This window comes from Dysidea avara, chromosome 12 (genome assembly GCF_963678975.1).
Source record: "Dysidea avara chromosome 12, odDysAvar1.4, whole genome shotgun sequence".
NCBI classification, from domain to species: Eukaryota; Metazoa; Porifera; class Demospongiae; order Dictyoceratida; family Dysideidae; genus Dysidea; species Dysidea avara.
In genome coordinates this window covers 10,905,904-10,925,412 of record NC_089283.1, presented here as the reverse complement: position 1 = coordinate 10,925,412, position 19,509 = coordinate 10,905,904, and the positions used below count along the sequence as shown (strand labels likewise).

Genomic DNA, 19,509 nt, shown 5'->3' with positions numbered 1-19,509 from the left:
AGGTGGTCTCATTGGCAGCAGTTTTGATGAGATGCTCCCAGCTGTTGCTAGTCAAATGATTCGCCAGTCTCTTTTTCTTCCCTACTTACTGCTAGAGCACAACTTGATAATTCTTGTTCTTACAAACAACTTTGCTCATGGTTCAACTTTGTATTTCATGCAACCGAGTTAGCTACTATGCCGCTCTGAAGGTGTAAACCATTGACTATCTTCACTTCTACATGAGCACTCATGGTTGATTCTTGGAGAAGTGAAGTATTCTTGACTACTTGTCCAACATTGCAAATTAATATTTTGATCTAGAATATGGAATGGATTCCTTCTGACTTAATTCATGCAAGCACCTGTCAGATCAGTATAATTAGTAAAATACTGACATTTCTATTGATAGATGAAGAGTGGGTGACTATTTGACTTTGGAAATGCTACAAATCTACGAAAGGCTAAGTCGTGTGTGAAGGGATAACAATCAAACAAGTGGGTGTGGTTATACGAGTTGACAGTGGATAACAGGCAATCGAAACTATGCCATATAATCATATAGCTGCTCTATTACCAGCTTTACATTATAGGTCTTGCAAGCCATACAAGTGAATTGAACATGCAATGCTTGGTTTTGAAGTTATGATCCTTTAAATCTTGCAATGTTAAAGTGACTACAATGATAGGTTGTTAATCAATAGCGTTGTAATGTTAGCTGTGAAATAAGTAGTAGTTGAAGTACTTTCTTTGATTGTTACCAAATATGTACAGTATTAAACAACATCTAATATGGAATCATCAAATATAGCATTAAAACAAGAAACCACTTGTAGCCACCCTGATATAGAGTTATAAAACATATCACTTAAACTTGAATTTTTTTGTGTGCTTGCCTGCCTGCCAGTCTGACCGCAGTCGCAAGGCTGGAGGTCAAACGAAACAGCACACAGCCATCATTTTTCTCCACAATAACAAATTCACCAGCGGCATGTGCATTTTGGAGTTCCAATGAGTGTGTGCCCTCTGCGCCTTGTCTTTCCTTTTATCTTCAGTTAGGTTGGTCATCTTCTTAACAAAATGAAACTATATTGAGGTGTTAATTTTCCCTATCAACACTTTCCTTCAGTAGCATATTAGATACCACAATCTTATTTAAAGTACTTACACTTTATGATAGATTCAAGATCATGCCCATTAACGATCTTGGTTAATTAATAACAATTGAGCACGGAGACCACACCTCTTAGCAATCTGTTCACTCTATCATAATGACCACACCCTTATTATTGGTCTAGCTGTATTCACAATGCTAGCACAGTGAAAATAATAGTGACACTCCCCCTGGTAGTGAAAGGCTGACTTGAGATACTCTAATACAGCAGTTACCCTAATGGAACAGTCACACATGTATAACTATAACAAAAAACTAGTAAGTCTATATTTTAAGGAAAATCTCTACCTTGACATTGAACAAAATAATTATTATAACATTCCAATTCAGGGCTTTTCCCAAGCTGTAATACCAACATTCTCATATCTTGTTTCACTGCTTTTTATCGCTTGGATTCCTACTTCTTTTAAATTAACAATTTTTAATATACTAGTTTAATTTCGTCTTATCTATAGTGAAGCATTTTTTTAATAACAAACCAAAAAGTATTGGTCAGAAAGCAGCATCACATACCTTCAGGGCATCTCAGTAGTGTTAGTTACAATCCTAAAAGTGCCTTCTGTACTCCAAAACACTTCTGATAGGTTGCTACAAAAATGTAATCAAGACACACGGTAGTGTGTCGTGCGGCCCAAGAAGCCGGCGTGCCACCCGTGAGTATATTAACAGGAAGAAAGAAAACGCAATTTTCACACCTATGTAGCTCTGTGATCCCTTATCCGATTGGAACCAAATTTGCTAGAGAGGTGCCGGCCAGTAAGGGGAGTCTACACACCAACTTTGAAGAAAATCGCTCCAGCCATTTCCGAGATACGAGCGAACAAAATTTCGTTTTAATTTCTTCGTTTTTTTCTTCTTCTACTTCTTCATTTCTCACATTCGCAAAATCCGCCATAAAACACGAATGCGTGCTCGGATCGGGCTGAAATTTGGCACACGTAAAGGGCTCATTAAGGCGGATCTGTGTACCAACTTTGGTAGGAATCCGATGAGCATTCACGGAGTTATGACCGATTATTTGCGTAAAATAAGGCCGAAGGTCTGTCACGCCTACAGGGTAAACGCCTTTGAGGAATCAGTTGAAAATTGATATGTAGATGGAGCAACCATCGTAGGAGTGCCTTTTTGTGGTTTGAAAGGAATCGGGATAAAGACCACGGAGATATGACACAAAACCCGACCTGTGTCAAAATTACGCAATCGATTTTTATGAATAAAAAAACTATTAGTTTTTGTATCTACCAGGCAAACCGCTTAGAGCAATGAGCTGAAAATCAGTATGTAGCTGGAATAATCATCATAGAAAGTCCTTGCAGTAGTACAGAAGAATCGGATTACAAACCACTGAGTTATGATTCGAAAGGCAACTACGTGTAGCAAATGCGAGATCGAGATACTCTAATAGAACAGTCACCCTAATAAAGCATTCAGCTGCATTTATAATTTACTCAATTATAATTTATTACATTGCAAATTATTCTGTAGGGAATTCAGTTACAAACAAGTCACCCTGTAGTCAGATCAGCCAGAAGAAGGTACCTAATAGAGAGTTCAGCTACAAAGAAACCATCATGTAGAGAGTTCAGCTCAAACAAATTGCCCTGTAGAGAGATCAGCTAGAAGAAGTTACCTTGTAGAGAGTTCAGTTACAAAGAAACAATCATGCAAAGTGTTCAGCTACAAACAAATCACCCAGTAGAAAGTTCCACTATGAACAGATCACACTGTAGAGAGTTCAGTTAGAAGCAAGTCATGTTGTAGAGAGATCAGCTAGAAGAAGTAACCTTGTAGAGAGTTCAGCTACAAAGAAACCACCATGTAAGAGAGTTCAGCTGCAAACAAATCACCTGTAGAGAGTTCAGCAGGAACAAGTCACCCTGTACAGAGATCAGCTAGAAAAAAGTCACCCTGTAGAGAATTCAGCTACAAACAAATCACCCAGTAGAAAGATCAGGTAGAAGAAGTTACCTTGTAGAGAGTTCAGCTGCAAACAAATCCACTGTAGAGAGTTCAGCTAGAAACAAGTCACCCTGTAGAGAGATCAGCTAGAAACAAGTCACCCTGTAGAGAGTTCAGCTAGAAGAAGTCGCATTGTAGAGAGTTCAGCTACAAAGAAACTACCATGTAGAGAGTTCAGCTGCAAACAAATCACCCTGTAGAGAACTCAGCTACAAACAAATAGCCCTGTAGAAAGATCAGCTAGAAGAAGTTACCTTGTAGGGAGTTCAGCTACGAACAGATCACCCTGTAGAGAGTTCAGCTACAAACAAATCACACTGTAGAGAGTTCAGTTACAAAGAAACCACAATGTAGAGAGTTCAGCTGCAAAAATATCAATCACTCTGTAGAGAGTTCAGCTGCAAATAAATCACCCTGTAGAGAATTCAGCTACAAACAAATCACCCTGTAGAAAGGTCAGCTAGAAGAAGTTACCTTGTAGAGAGTTCAGCTACAAAGAAACTACCATGTAGAGAGTTCAGCTGCAAACAAATCATCCTGTAGAGAGTTCAGCTATGAAAAGATCACCCTTTAGAGAGTTCAGCTAGAATAAGTCACCTTTTAGAGAGTTCAGCTACAAAGCTACCACCATGTAGAGAGTTCAGCTGCAAAAAAATCAATCACTCTGTAGAGAGTTCAGCTAGAAGAAGTCACCTTGTAGAGAGTTCAGCTGCAAATAAATCATCCTGTAGAGAATTCAGCTACAAACAAATCACCCTGTAGAAAGATCAGCTAGAAGAAGTTACCTTGCAGAGAGTTCAGCTACAAAGAAACCAGAGTTCAGCTGCAAAGAAATCACCTGTAGAGAGTTCAGCTAGAAGAAGTCACATTGTAGAGAGTTCAGTTACAATGAAACTCCCATGTAGAGAGTTCAGCTGCAAACAAATCACCCTGTAGAGAACTCAGCTACAAACAAATATGCCCTGTAAAAAGATCAGCTAGAAAACAAGTCACCTTGTAGAGAGTTCAGCTAGAAGAAGTCACATTGTAGAGAATTCAGCTACAAAGAAACTACCATGTATAGAGAGTTCAGCTGCAAACAAATCACCCCGTAGAAAGTTCAGCTATGAACAGATCACCCTGCAGAGAGATCAGCTAGAAACAAGTCACCCTGTAGAAAGATCAGCTATAAGAAGTTACCTTGTAGAGAGTTCAGCTACAAAGAAACCAGAGTTCAGCTGCAAAGAAATCACCTGCAGAGAGTTCAGCTAGAAGAAGTCACATTGTAGAGAGTTCAGTTACAATGAAACTCCCATGTAGAGAGTTCAGCTGCAAACAAATCACCCTGTAGAGAACTCAGCTACAAACAAATATGCCCTGGAAGAAGTTACCTTGTAGAGAGTTCAGCTACAACAAAACCATCATGTAGAGAGTTCAGCTACAAAGAAATCACCTGTAGAGAGTTCAGCTAGAAACAAGTCACCCTGTAGAGAGATCAGCTAGAAAACAAGTCACCTTGTAGAGAGTTCAGCTAGAAGAAGTCACATTGTAGAGAATTCAGCTACAAAGAAACTACCATGTATAGAGAGTTCAGCTGCAAACAAATCACCCCGTAGAAAGTTCAGCTATGAACAGATCACCCTGCAGAGAGATCAGCTAGAAACAAGTCACCCTATAGAGAGTTCAGCTAGAAGAAATTACCTTGTAGAGAGTTCAGCTACAAAGAAACCACCATGTAGAGAGTTCAGCTGCAAACAAATCACCCAGTAGAAAGTTCAGCTATGAACAGATCACCCTGTTGAGAGTTCAGTTAGAAACAAGTCATCCTGTAGAGAGATCACCTATCAGTATCACCTTGTAGAGAGTTCAGCTACAAACAAATCACCTGTAGAAAGTTCAGCTACAAACAAATCACCCTGTAGAGAGATCAGCTAGAAGAAGTCCCCTTGTAGAGAGTTCAGCTATAAAGAAACCACCATGTAGCGAATTCAGCTGCAAACGAACACCCTGTAGAGAACTCAGCTACAAACAAATCGCCCTGTAGAAAGATCAGCTAGAAGAAGTTACCTTGTAGAGAGTTCAGCTACAAACAAATCACCCTGTAGAGAGTTCAGCTACAAAGAAATCATCAAGTAGAGAGTTCAGCTGCAAACAAATCATCCTGTAGAGAGTTCAGCTATGAAAAGATCACCCTGTAGAGAGTTCAGTTAGAAGAAGTCACTTATTAGAGAGTTTAGCTACAAAGCAACCACCATGTAGAGAGTTCAGCTGCAAACACATCACCCTGTAGAGAATTCTGCTACAAACAAATCGCCCTGTAGAGAGACCAGCTAGAAACAAGTCACCCTGTAGACAGATCAGCCAGAAGAAGTTACCTTGTAGAGAGTTCATCAGCTGCAAACAAATCACCCTGTAGAGAATTCAACTACAAACAGATAACCCTGCAGAGGGTTCAGCTAGAGTCAAGTCACCCTGTAGAGAGAATCCTGTAAAGAGTTCATCTACATACAAGCAGATCACCCTGTAGAGAGTTCAGCTACATTTCAAGTCACCCAGTAGAGAAATCAGCTGCAAATTATCCTGTGGGGATTAATTGACATGTAATAAATATATTCTCTCTTTTTATATTATGAACTCTTGATATATGCATTATATATATAATTTGTACATTTACTGATAAAATCAGAATGAGTTAAAGTATTTATAAAATCTGATTCATCTTTTTCTTTTTCCTGTGGTAAAGAAAAATATATAGGTTAAAAAGCCCCAAAGCTGGCCATAGGCCGGCTTTGGGGTATACAAATACAAAAAGAAGTGAAATCTAATCAAAAACAGCCAAGCTGTAAAAAAAGGAGTGCGGCCCTTGAAAAGGCTATGGTGAAAAAAGATGTGAAATCCAAGGTGGCGGCCAAGAAATGGCTGTGATGGTAGGTTAATGGTAAAAATTTTAATAACAACAATTCAGGTGAATTTTGTGCCAATTGACCAAGCGGCACCAAATTCACCTGAATTGTCGTTATTAAAATTTTTACCATTAACCTACCATCACAGCCATTTCTTGGCCGCCACCTTGGATTTCACATCTTTTTTCACCATAGCCTTTTCAAGGGCCGCACTCCTTTTTTTACAGCTTGGCTGTGTTTGATTAGATATAATTATTTAGAGGAATTTTCTACTGACTGATGGCTTACTTACTGGATGCCTTTAGACAATCATAACTCAATAATGGCTGGAGCTATAGACTTGATTTCTTTGCAGTTTGACATCACTTCAGCCTGACAGGTACCTTTTGGTATACTGCTGTATGTACAATGTGCTAATGTACTCATAATGGGCTTAAATTTGTCCCGGGCCCCTTTTGTCCTGCGTTTCTGCTGACAGCATAAAGTTTTGATTCATGGTAGGAATGATCTGGCTTCCCTACATTTCTAGAAGGAATTGTCTATATTTGACTGGATTGATTGCAGAGGTGTTTCTCGTACTGTTCTTTGTTTGTAATGCGAGCTGAACATAGTGAAAACAAAGCTGGCCATTCAGCACTTCTCAGTAATTGATTTTTGGAGTAAGGATGCCACGATAGTCGTGAAATACAACATGTCATTACATAAAGCTTCATTTATGATATGACATAGGCTTCTTAATGTTGTGACATAAATATCTTCTAATAATGAACACTTTTCCATTCATTTTAATTAAATTTGATGCAATAAATACAAGAAAAATTGACTAATAAGTATGAGCAATGTTGGTTGTTGATGTCATAGTTGATATTGCTGATGTTTAAGTTGATATTTTTTGCATGTTTAAATCAAAATAGCTATACAGTTTCATAAGTAACAGCTTCAGTTGTGAAACTTTAATTATGTCATGACATACAAGATATCGTGAAATAAACCTCTATAAATGACATGTGACATAAAAATTTCTATGTCATGGCATCCCTATTTTGGTGTGCACATTCAGATGAAAACTAGAGGTCTGGTGCCATTCTTTCTTTTGATGCAGTATGCGCGTGTTCTCCAGTCATAATTGTGTATGTTAAAAATGTAAAGAAAAAATTGGGGAATTTTATTAACTTCAATTAGATTAAAAAAGCAGTGAACAAGGGAAGTTGCCTACACCTGAAGATATACCATATAACAACAAATATTAACAAATTATTTGGCAATTTGCTATAAAATTGCAGTTGGCGAAAATTTAATTTGGCGAAATGTTCTCACTGAAATATTGGCAGTGCATGCGAGTGGTGTAAGGACGAAATCTGCATGCTGTAATGTACAATCCTTTTTGTGCTGAAATGTTATGGATTCAGTCACTGCATGCATTAGTCTGGCCTAGTCGCTATTGTGATTCCGGTTCTAATCCGCTTTAAAGAACATCCAGTAAGGCTCTACGTACGTATGTTTACAGACAGCAAATGATCCTGATAAGTGGACAAGGCCTACTGCCCACGAAACAAATTGGGCTGCAGCAGGACCCGGACCAGTTTATCGATGGCTGTGCATGAATTCATGTATGCAAGTTTACGTGGAGCCACGCCCACTAATCGAGTGTACAAGTTCTAGTCTAGTCCATAAGCCATGCCCATTCGATTGCGTGGAAAAATTTACATGTTTTAGTATAGAAGTCACATTTGGTATCCAACTGCTATCAAGAGGTTGACCTGAGGTATGAAAATAATCTTGACGAAATTTTTATTTGGCAGTTTATAGCAATGAATTGCCAATTCACCAAATTTAGTTCACCGCCAAATTTAATTGATATACTGTATACTAGTGGACTTTAAATCCCTAATTGAACTTATTTTTCCTTGCACTGGTTGTGAAATAAGGTGATCCAAAGTAGCATATACAGTTTCCCTCTTAGATGTTTTGATTGAAATCTGGTGAGAGAGGAAGACTTTACTGCACGTATGTTTCATATGCTAAGTGTTAGTTTTGCTTTGCATATTGCGTATCTGTTTTGGTTAACTTAGTGAGAATTTTATTTAGTGAGAATTTTATTACTCTTACAGATTGGCTGGCGGAAGTTTACATCAGCTACAAAATTACATGAGCCACTGGCTAGGAAAGTGTTGAATTTCGCTTATCCATTAATTGCAGTTTTAATACTTGTAATCACTTTCACAGAACAAGTCATGTGGTGCTTTGACCGAGCATTGGTAAGATATATTAATGTTGAATTAAGGACTTGTAATCTATAATTATGTACCGTAAACTATAGTAATCATCTTTAAATTTGGTCCTCAACATGTTATGTTGGAAGAATGTGTATCATTTCATACATTGAGCAACAGTGTAATGTGTTTGCAGTTATTGTAAATTTATATAACAAGCAGTTATGTTTGCAGGCTGCACACCAATAGTTAGTAGTAGTGTCTTAAAGAAGATACACATTAAGTTTTGTGTTTTGGAATTCAAGTGGGCCAATGAGACTGTAAAATTAATGCAATTTTAAGTGTGGATATTATAGGTCAGATTATATTATCTAATCCAAAACAGCCAAGCTGCAAAATAAGAGTGCAGCCCCCAAAAATGCTATGGTAAAAAAAAGTTGTGAAATCCAAGGTGGCGGCCAAGAAATGGCTGTAATGGTAGGTTAATGCTAAAGATTTTAATAATAACAATTCAGTTGAATGTTGTGCTGCTTGGGATCACTTCTTTTTGTAATTGTATACCATGGCCAGCTTTGGTGATTTTTTCACTTATCTTTTTTTCTTTACCACAGGAAGAAGAAAAAGCTTTAATCATGATCATAATCCAGATTTTTGATTTTTTAATACTTTAACTATTTTTGATTTTATCAGTAATTATACAAATTATATATACAGTAGATATTTATTACAGGCCACTTATTTCCTACAGGATAACTTGTTTGCAGCTGATCTCTCTGCTGGGTGACTTGAAATGTACCTGAACTCTCTACAGGGTGATTTGCATGTAGCTGAACTCTCTACAGGATTCTCTCTACAGGGTGACTTGTTTCTAGCTGAACTCTCTATAGGGTTATCTGTTTGTAGTTGAACTCTCTACAGGGTGATTTGTTTGTAGCTGAACTCTCTACAAGATGATTTGTTTCTAGCTGATCTCTCTATGGGGTAACTTGTTTGTAGCTGAACTCTCTATAGGATGGTTTATTTGTAGCTGATCTCTCTACACGGTGACCTGTTTCTAGCTGAACTCTCTACAGGTGATTTGTTTGCAGCTGAACTCTCTCATGGTGGCTTCTTTGTAGTTAAACTACCCACAAGGTGACTTCTTCTAGCTGATCTCTCTACAGTGTGAATTGTTTGTAGCTGATCTCTTTACAGGGTGGTCTCTTTGTAGCTGAATTCTCTACAGTGTGATTTGTTTGCATCTGAACTATCTGCAGGGTGATTTGAACTCTCTATAAGGTGATCCTTCTAGCTGATCTCTTTACAGGGAGATCTGTTTGTACAGTAGGTGAACTTTCTACAGGGTGGTTTGTTTTCATGAACTCTCTACATGATGGTTTCTTTGTAGCTGAACTCTCTACAAGGTATCTTCTTTTAGCTGATCTCTCTACAGGATGACTTGTTTCTAGCTGATCTCTGGATGACTTGTTTCTAGCTGAACTCTCTACAGGTGATTTGTTTGCAGCTGAACTCTCTCATGGTGGCTTCTTTGTAGTTAAACTCCCCACAAGGTGACTTCTTCTAGCTTATCTCTCTACAGTGTGAATTGTTTTATAGCTGAACTCTTTACAGGGTGGTCTCTTTGTAGCTGAATTCTCTACAGTGTAATTTGTTTTCAGCTAAACTATCTGCAGGGTGATTTGAACTCTCTACAAAGTGATCCTTCTAGCTGATCTCTTTACAGGGAGATCTGTTTGTACAGTAGGTGAACTTTCTACAGGATGGTTTGTTTGCAGATGAACTCTCTACATGATGGTTTCTTTGTAGCTGAACTCTCTACAAGGTAACTTCTTCTAGCTGATTTCTCTACAGTATGACTTATTCCTAGCTGATCTCTGGATGACTTGTTTCTAGCTTATCTCTCTACAGGGTGACTTATTTGTTTCTAGTTGAACTGCCTATTGGGTTATCTGTTTGTAATTGAACTCTATACAAGGTGATTTGTTTGTAGCTAAGCCCTCTTCAAGATGATTTGTTTCTTGCTGATCTCTCTACAGGGTGACTTGTTTCTAGCTGATCTCTCTACATGGTGACTTGTTTCTAGCTGAACTCTCTACAGGTGATCTGTTTGTAGCTTAACTCTCTTCGTGGTGGTTTCTTTGTAACTGTACTCTCTACAAGGTTACTTCTTCTAGCTGATCTCTCTGCGGAGTGATTTGTTTGCAACTGAACTCTCTACAGGGTGCTTTTTTGTAGCTAAACTCCCTACATACAAAGTGACTTCTTGTAGCTGGTCTCTCTACAGGATGATTGTTTCTAGCTGATCTCTCTGCAGGGTGAGTTGTTTCTAGCTGATCTCTATAGGGTGAATTGTTTGTAGCTAAACTATCTGCAGGGTGATTTGTTTGTACCTGAATTCTCTACAAGGTGATGTCTTATAGCTGACCTCTCTACTGGATGACTTGTTTCTATAGCTGATCTCTCTGCAGGATGACTTGTCTCTAGCTGAACTCTCTACAGTGTGATCTGTTAAGTTTGTAGCTGAACTCTCTCTTGTTTCTAGCTGATCTCTCCATAAAGTTATAACTTTTTTGTATAGCTGAACTCTGTGGTTTTTTTGATTGGTTGCTGAACTCTCTATGCGGTTACTTGTTTGTACTACAGAGTGACTTGTTTGTAGCTGAACTCTCTACAGAGTGACTTACTTGTAGCTGTTCATTGTATAAAGTAATTTGTTTGTAGCTGATCTCTATAGGGTAGCTAATTTGTTTATATAGATGAACTCTATACTGGGTAGTTCTTTGTAGCTGAACTCTCTACACAGATACTTGTTTGTAGCTGAATTCTCTACAGAATGACTTGTTGTAGCTGAACTCTCTACAGAGTGACTTGTTTATAGCTGAACTCTCTTCAGTGTGACTTGTAATGTTCTGAATCTCTACAGCAATAGAACTCTCTACAGGGTGACTTGCTTGTAGCTGAATTGTATATAAGATACTGTTTATAGCTGAACTCCCTATAGAATAACTTGCAAGAAATACATTTCTATAATAGAGTAAGTTATAAACGTAGTATAATGTTCTATTAGGGTGACTGTTTTATTAGACTATCTTGATCTCGCATGTGCTACATATAGTTGACTTTCGAATCATAACTCAGTGATTTGTAATCCGATTCTTCTGTACTACTGCAAGGACTTTCTAAGATAATTATTCAGCTCATTGCTCTAAGCGGTTTGCCTGGTAGGCGTGAAAACTAATATTTCCTTTATTCATAAAAATCGATCACGTAATTTTGACACAGGTTGGGTTTTGTGTCATATATTGATGGCCTTTAGCTCGATTCTTTTCAAATCACAAAAAGGCACTCCTACGATGGTTACCCCATTTACATAGCAATTTTCAGCTCATTCCTTCAAAGACTTTACCCTGTGGGCGTGACAGACCTTCGACTTTTTTAACACAAATAATCGATCATAACTCTGCGAATATTCATCGGATTCCTACCAAAGTTGGTACTAAGATCCACATTAATGAGCCCGTTAAGTATGCCAAGTTTCAGCCTGATTGGAGTACACATTCGTGTTTTATGGCGGATTTGCAAAGTGTGCGAAAAGAAGAAGTAGAATAATAATAAAAAACAAAACTAAGAAAAATCCCAAACTTTTGCCGTTCATATCTCGGAAATGACTGGAGCGATTTTCTTCAGATTTCGAATCTGGACTCCCCTACCTAGCCAGCACTTCTGTAGCAAACTTGATTTCAATCGGATAAGGGATCACGGAGCTACAAAGGTGTGAAAATCGCCATTTGTTTCTTCCTGTTAATATACTCACAGTGTGGCGCGCCGGCTTCTTGGGCCGCACGACACACTACTGTGTGTCTTGATGTGGTTTTCACATCTTTTGGAATAATACTTTGATTCTGATATGCTACTGCTTCAAGGCACTTTACTGAATTCACAGTTTTTAGTTGTTGATGTTAGGTACAGATTATTTTTAAAGCAGCAGAAAGTTTGTAATACTAGTTGATCTGAATGGTTGATAATCTGAAAGGGTAAAACTATATGGAAAATGAGTTCACTATATATGAGGAATTAAATGTGTACTCTGTTCTAATTGGTTGGAAAACTCCAAATTTTCCTTCTACCTGTTAAATGATTCTTTGATAGTATGCTACTATATTATGTACACTGTGATACTGTATTTGTGTTCACTAATTGGGGCATGTGTTTTGACAAAAATAGTAAATAAGGTGCCATTCTTCCATTTGAAGTGGTATGCACAGGTTCACCTGTCATAATTATGTTGTAGTAAACAAATAGAGTACACGAGAATTTTTTAGCATCATAGTATTAAAAAGTAGTGGGTTCACCTGTCACACTGAATTATGTTGCAACAAAAGTGGTAAAGAAACAAATACTAAGCATTTTAAGTCAATTAGGGATCATAGGCATAAAAGTTATAAACAAAGACGGTTACCTACACCAATTCAGTGGGCCTAATTCAGCCATGTGTATAGACTGAAGTATAAAGTATAAATAGAAAAGTTTACAGATTTTAGCAACTAGCTATAATGATCTTTGTTAGAAATTTTTGGTTAGCTAGTTTTTGATTATGTAATTTAACTGGTAGACATCACCTCTAGCTCTTTCACTCATTATATCTTTTTGCCTCATGCACTAGTGCTTCCTATGTAGCCAACTATATATTTTCTATGTGAGATTATGGGAGTGTCACAACCATTAATCACTTCTCAACTATTAAACTCAAGCCAACAACGAACTGTTTCTTGTTGAATCTTTAAGCAATTCTTCCTGTTTACTCCTCTCTTTTTCTCATTCTTTGTTACAAGGTATGGAAATGGCTTATCACAGTTAAAAGTACTGTCATGTACGTATAGAACAATATTTTAAAGCAGTTTTTCTCCTTTTTGACATTAAACCTTCTTGACAGCTTATGTACATACTAGAGTTCATTGTAGCATAAGTAATGGTAAAGTTTGTTTAACTTTGATGCAACCACAACAAAGAGATTATATGTCCTTGCAATCCCTTTTATCATCTACAGTATACTGTAAATTTTGTAGGCATCAGTCATTTGTGACCGTCTCAACAAAAATCTGACTTGTTCGCACAATTAAAAAAACTTTTATTCACTCAGCATTATTAGCAGTGTCCAAGGAATAGATCACCAAAGTTTCAGCCTTCTGTGGTGTGTAGTTTTGAAATTATAGCACTAGCCACTAGGAAGAATAAGATAATCGATTTGTACAGTGACTATACTGAAAATAAACTACAGGCGCTTACATTCGCAGTCATAACTTCCATTTTAATTAGTCTACAACGTTGCAATTTGGATTAAAATGTTCACCATGGATCAGCACATCAGCCAAGGTATAGTGTTAGCCCTGTAGACACTTGCGCATATGGATATGAAAGCAGTTTGTTAGAAGAAACGATGACGATCTTGTTTACGTTTACCGCATCGTAAACAAACGCACGTGACACGCATACTGTTGATGCTACAGAAACGCAACAAAGATTTTCAAACTGTCCATGAGCAGGCTAATACGATGGGATATAGTTTTAATCGATTTGAGTCTTTCTTCTTTGAATACTGGCCCGATAAAAGCTTGCGTATTTTTCTTTGTAGCATGCGTAATTTTACGAAATTTCGTTTTTCTCAATACGCATGCTTGTGTGATCAAGTCAGGTTTTTACTGAGACGGTCACATTTTACATCTAATCTATTTTGTAAGCTATTGATTTTGCAGAATATTATCATATGGTACAATAGTACTGTATAGTAGGGACCACAAAGGTGTGTGCATGTCCCATGAATAGAAATCAACCAAAAACCAGTTTTATTTTTCCAAGATGACGATGAGGCAGTATTGGTTAGGTAAAACTAAGCCCAAACAAGCTTTCTGATCAACTCGAAATGCTTTCAACAAGTTGCTACGGAATTACCAAAAAATTCTTTAATGGAATTTTCTACTGACTGACTGAGTAACTGACTGACTGAGTAACTGACTGACTGATGCCTTCAGACAAGCGTAACTCGATAACGGCTGCTACGGGATTGATTTTTCACTGTTCTACGTTGCTTCGGCACGAGAGGTGCCTTTTGGCATATGATATTTTTTAGAAAATTTATTACAAGTTTAACAGCAGGTTAAAAGAGGGTTAACTAGCAGGACGAACTTGCCTGGATTGTCACTATACCCAGACCAGTCATACAGGTTTTGACTCAACCCCCCTAGTGCATTCCAATAATATAGGCGCGCACTCCGAAGTAGCTTATAAGGAGGGCCAGTCTGACATTCCAGCACATTTGAAATAAACAGTTAGCAAGTTGTTGCTATCTTTTCTGGATTCGAGTCTTTCAGTTTAGCATCGTAATTTTGTCCTCGTCAGAAGAGTCAGCACCTCCAGTAGCAGCTTAGTAGGCGCTCCTGCACTGCGCCTCCACCCTTACCCGTGGTAGCAACCCCACAGTCTAACCTCTACCACCAGAAGTCGAAAGTAAATAAGCATATGGGGAGGCAGCACTAGTAGTGGAGCCACGTAGCTACCAGAAATCCCGAGATTGTTATCAGAGCTACTTTTTTTAGTCTGCAGATTCATCTCACCTTCAGTCCGCTGGATCAACAGTACTACAGCATATCGCTCAGCCTCGCCCGCTGCAACGCTATCGTCAGGAACTTCCAGCTGGCTGGCAGGACGTATTCTCACCACTACTCATAGCCCTTTATGCCAATCAACTGCATCGGCGTGAATGGCACCATGCGGCTAATTTGATACACTGTCCCATGCAGCGGTTGGCTGCCAATGCTTTTGTCTATGGTTCCTACAGCGGTTGGCTGCCAATGCTTTTGTCTACAGTTCCTAGCAGCGGTTGGCTGCCAATGCTATTTTTGTGCAGCAGTTTGGCTGTCAATGCAACCATTGTCAGGAAGTCTGTCTTAATATTGGAGAAGCAGCTGGCTTCCCTTTAGCAAATTATCCCTGCTATCACTTTCCAATTGCTCAATGACCACCCCCAGTGATGATGATACATCCATACCAGCAACTAGAGGTCCTTCTGTCAAAGGAATGCTCCTGGTCTCTCACAAAAAATCCCAGGGAACAGTCACAAATAGGACTACATCTGAGTCAACTCCACTCTTGCACCAGTGGGACAGCTAGACCATCAGAATACCAGCTATCTTCCTGTAAGGGGAAACAATCAAGACTCAGAGGCTTAGCAAACAGATGTCCAACATTTTCACATGGATGAAGGTTTTCCTCACATCAAAGCTCTGACTTTCTGTGTGACTGCTACTTTACACAATAGTCTCTTTCAGTCTGACCAAAACAGGGCAATCCTTCACGAAGCATCAAACCAGGGAAGCGCTTTCACATCATGACTGGATTGACCATACTCATTTTCTCACAGCTATCAGTTGTACAGGGGAGTTGCCACCATTTCTCTTCACATCAAAGAGGAACAAATAGGACTTGAAGGCTAGCCTAGTTTGCTGTAATTTTGTTTTCCTTTGACAACTTATAGTTGCCCTGGCTGATTTGTTGGTGTTATTTATTTCAGCATGGGTTGGAAATGGAAAACAGCTGGACTGCTCACACTGCCACTCCGTTTTTGGTTGTGACTACACATGGCAACAAAGAAAATAGATTACTGGAACATTGAATCTTATCACAAAACACGCTGCTCTATCTGCACATGTGCAATAGAAATCCCAACAGGTTCATAATGGGGTCTTCCCCCAGGGTTCATGACTAAGGTAATTAGGCTAATAATTTTCTTTTTATATATAAAACTAGCATTGTTACCTGCCCTACGTGCAGGTATGGGTTATGTATGATTTAACTGTAATATTTAAAACCAGCTCAGTTATTTCTATCCCATTGTGCAGACAAAACAAAGAAAAATGGCTGTTTAATGGCTGGGAATGATAGGGCTTGAGCAGCAATATAAATGCAATTTACAGCATATTTCTGAGGTGTGAATACACACAATGTATTTGCTGACAGCTCAGAAATGTGCAATTATGGGCATTTTGTAGGGTACAAACAACTAAGGTCACATGGCACATAGTTTTTGTGTTAGAAGACCCACCAAGAGTAGTGTTATTGATACCTTGGCCTTGGCTGTACCGTAGCTTATTACAGACAGGGTTATAATGCGAGAAAAATTTTGAGGTGGGTATCATATTCACGTGACATTCAAATGATCTAATCACGTGCTAGTAATTGTCCTCCAGCAGCAAGTATGACCTCAAATGCGCTTGCATGGGTTCAAACACAGTGTAACCTCAGTCAAAGTTGTCTTCAATCTCCCATCAAAGGTGGTAAATAGCTGATTATCATCACATCCTTTAATAATACTACCAACTCCATTATCCATGTCAAGCAGCAATAAATCATACTATTACCCTTATCACCCACATGCAACATTAACACTGGATTGTGCACCACGAAGTGTGGGCTACTGTCATTGAACTTTAACAACACTTACAACTACATACACCAACTACTACCTAGGTAACTACAAACTGGAGTGGGGGCTTAGCAGCAACTAATAATAAAGAAAAATAATAAATTTGGAACTGTCCAGCCCTAGACAGCCCCAGGAAAAAACCTGGTAGGCCTATTATTGTTTTTTTTTGCCTACCAGGAAAAACCCAAAAATACTCCACTCGTGTGTGTATGCACAAAACTAAGTTGTCCAAAAAACTCCAGTTGGCACAACATTAACTACTGATGAATCCACCTACAGAGATAGTTAGGAAATCACGCTAATTAAAACATTACACTGGGAGGGTGGGCGGATACTCCACTTGTCTGAACACCTGTAGAATATAATAAACCCACTGCCATGCGAGTCACAACTGACAGAAAACACAATTACATCACAGCCGATACATTCCTTACCATGATACATTCCTTACCACATCCACATGAGCTGACCCACAATACTACCAGCACCAGCACCAGCAGATGGGTGTAACTACTTAAACAAAAACTTCAGTATAAACTACATTACGTGTTTTGCGATCCTCCCTAACTAATAGTGTCAAACAATCTGGGGAGCCTACTCTAGACAGTGCTACATAAAGCATTCCATGTGTGAAGCTCTCGTCAGTCATATCTACTCCTACAGCTTTAAAAGTTTGGCCCTGGCTTTTGTTGACCGTCATTGCAAAGCAAAGAGAAATAGGAAACTGCACACGTCTAAATTCAAAAGGCAATGTAGAGTTGCTAGGAATAAGTGGAATGCGAGGGATGATGATTTCATGGCCTGCATGCTTACCGTGGGAAATTTTGGCTTCTATACTGTTGGCAGAAAGTTTAGTGATCACGCACCTAGTACCATTGGTGACTTGTGGGGGGTCCAAGGAACGTAAAATTATAATTGGTGCACCAACTTTCAATGAAAGTAAGTGTGGAGGTAATCCTGAGACTTCTAAAGAATTTAAAAACTCTGTTGGAAACTCAACTGCCTGGGATTCATCTGGCACAGAGTCCAAGGACTTGTACTGGATGCACTCACCAGGCAATTTCTCCACCAGAGTTGTGTTGATGGTGCGGGTAGTTTTATTAAGAGGAGCCAAAATGCAACGCTCCGATAACCAAGCGATGTTTGTGAAGTTGGAGAGCAAGCCAGGATAAACTCTGGACACCAACTCATCAATGTCGTGTACAAAGGTACCCATGGTCTCAGGTAGCTGGACAACATCAAGAGTGTCATCCTCAGTAGGGAACTTGCCATCTCCAATGGCTAACAACTGGTCAGCAAATTGTCCAGCTGCTTGGTCCCCACAAAGGTACACTCTCATGTTAGTGTGTAGATGTTTAACAACCACACTGTCCCACAGTTGTGACTTCTTCAGACAGGCATCCACTATGTTACCTCTGGTGCCACGTTGAATAACTGGGAGGATTTGTCTGAAGTCACCACACAACAACATACAGATTCCTCCCATTGGTTGGCTGTTACCTGTCAGATCCCTAAGAGTGCGGTCCATAGCCTCAAATGCACGTCTGTTAGTCATTGGAGCCTCATCTACAACAATGGCTTTGGCTTCCTGGATGACTTTGCAGAGTGCAGTTCCTCTCTTAATGCTACACATCGGGATATCCATTGCATTCAAGTCAAGTGGAATTTTGAAGGTACTATGTAAGGTGCGACCTCCAGTTAACAGTGTGGCAGCTATTCCGCTAGATGCAGTGGCTAATGCTATTTTACCTTCAGATCTAAGTTTGGCAAGAATAAGGTTGATTAAGAAAGTCTTACCTGTTCCACCTGGAGCATCCAAGAAAAGCATACCTCCCTCATTCCTATCCACTATGGAACAAAAACACTCATACACTTCACGCTGGTCTGCTGTAAGCAAAGCTGTATTATGATCTACGTGTGCTTGCTGTTCCCCTTGGTCATAGTCTATTTCCCTGCGGTACACTCTTGCAAACCTATCATTGTCCACTCTTTGTGGCTGAGGTAGGCCATACTCAGACAGCTGCCTACTTCCCATGGAAATGACTTTCTCCTGCAAGTCATTGAGTGCCAAGTTGAAAATGTCATCATTAAACTCCAGGTGTTCATCTCTGTGTAGGGTACGTTGGTGATATAAGAAATCTTCTGCCATTGCTTCCTTGTGGTTGTCATATATCTCCAGTGGGTTGGATGGTTCACACCAGGCCAGTATCACTGCAAAGAGGGTGCGAAGACTTGCTGGTGAGTTGCTGACTGCCGCCTCCTCCATAGCCAAGTGATACTGATTGTCATCTTCAAGAAGATCCAACTTGAGGCATGCCTCACGGAAGGAACTACAGAGATCACCATCAACAGTCCTCAGATCAGCAAATGACTGTGGACCCTTAACATTATGCAACAACAAACGTAGATAAAAGCATTCTCCTTGACGTGGGCTGATGGTGTAGACCCTACCTAAGGCTTGAGCTTGCTTAACACCAGGATATCCAGCCACATGTGTTCCCTGTTTTCTCCTGTGCCAAGACTTGTTCCATGTGTAGTACTCTGGAACATCAACATACAACAATGTCTTGGCAAAGTTGTCAACTTGACATAATGTGAAAAATTCAGTCAAAGTGGTCTTTGGAGGGTCTCCCGAAGCTTGGCCCCTCGCGGTGTCTTCAGTGAAGTAAACTCGCTGGCCATTTTCTAAATGAACAGCAAGTTGCTGTACAGTAGGGAACCTCTCATGGATGGGGAACTCCAGTATCCTCCAGGCAGCTTCGTGGCTGCTGATGTAGCGAGCATTCTGATACTTGGAGATCTCATCCACCTGATTTGAGCGCA

At 39.3% G+C, this 19,509-nt stretch overlaps 1 protein-coding gene across 1 annotated transcript in view; it reads left to right on the top strand.

The window, feature by feature from the left end:
• Positions 1 to 19,509, top strand: part of LOC136240298 (uncharacterized) — a 73,044-nt gene that overhangs the window by 20,522 nt on the left and 33,013 nt on the right. Inside the window, exon 4 of the mRNA XM_066031242.1 lies at positions 8,106 to 8,252. Coding sequence (XP_065887314.1) covers positions 8,106 to 8,252 — 147 coding nt within the window. The remainder of the gene's footprint in view (positions 1 to 8,105; positions 8,253 to 19,509) is intronic.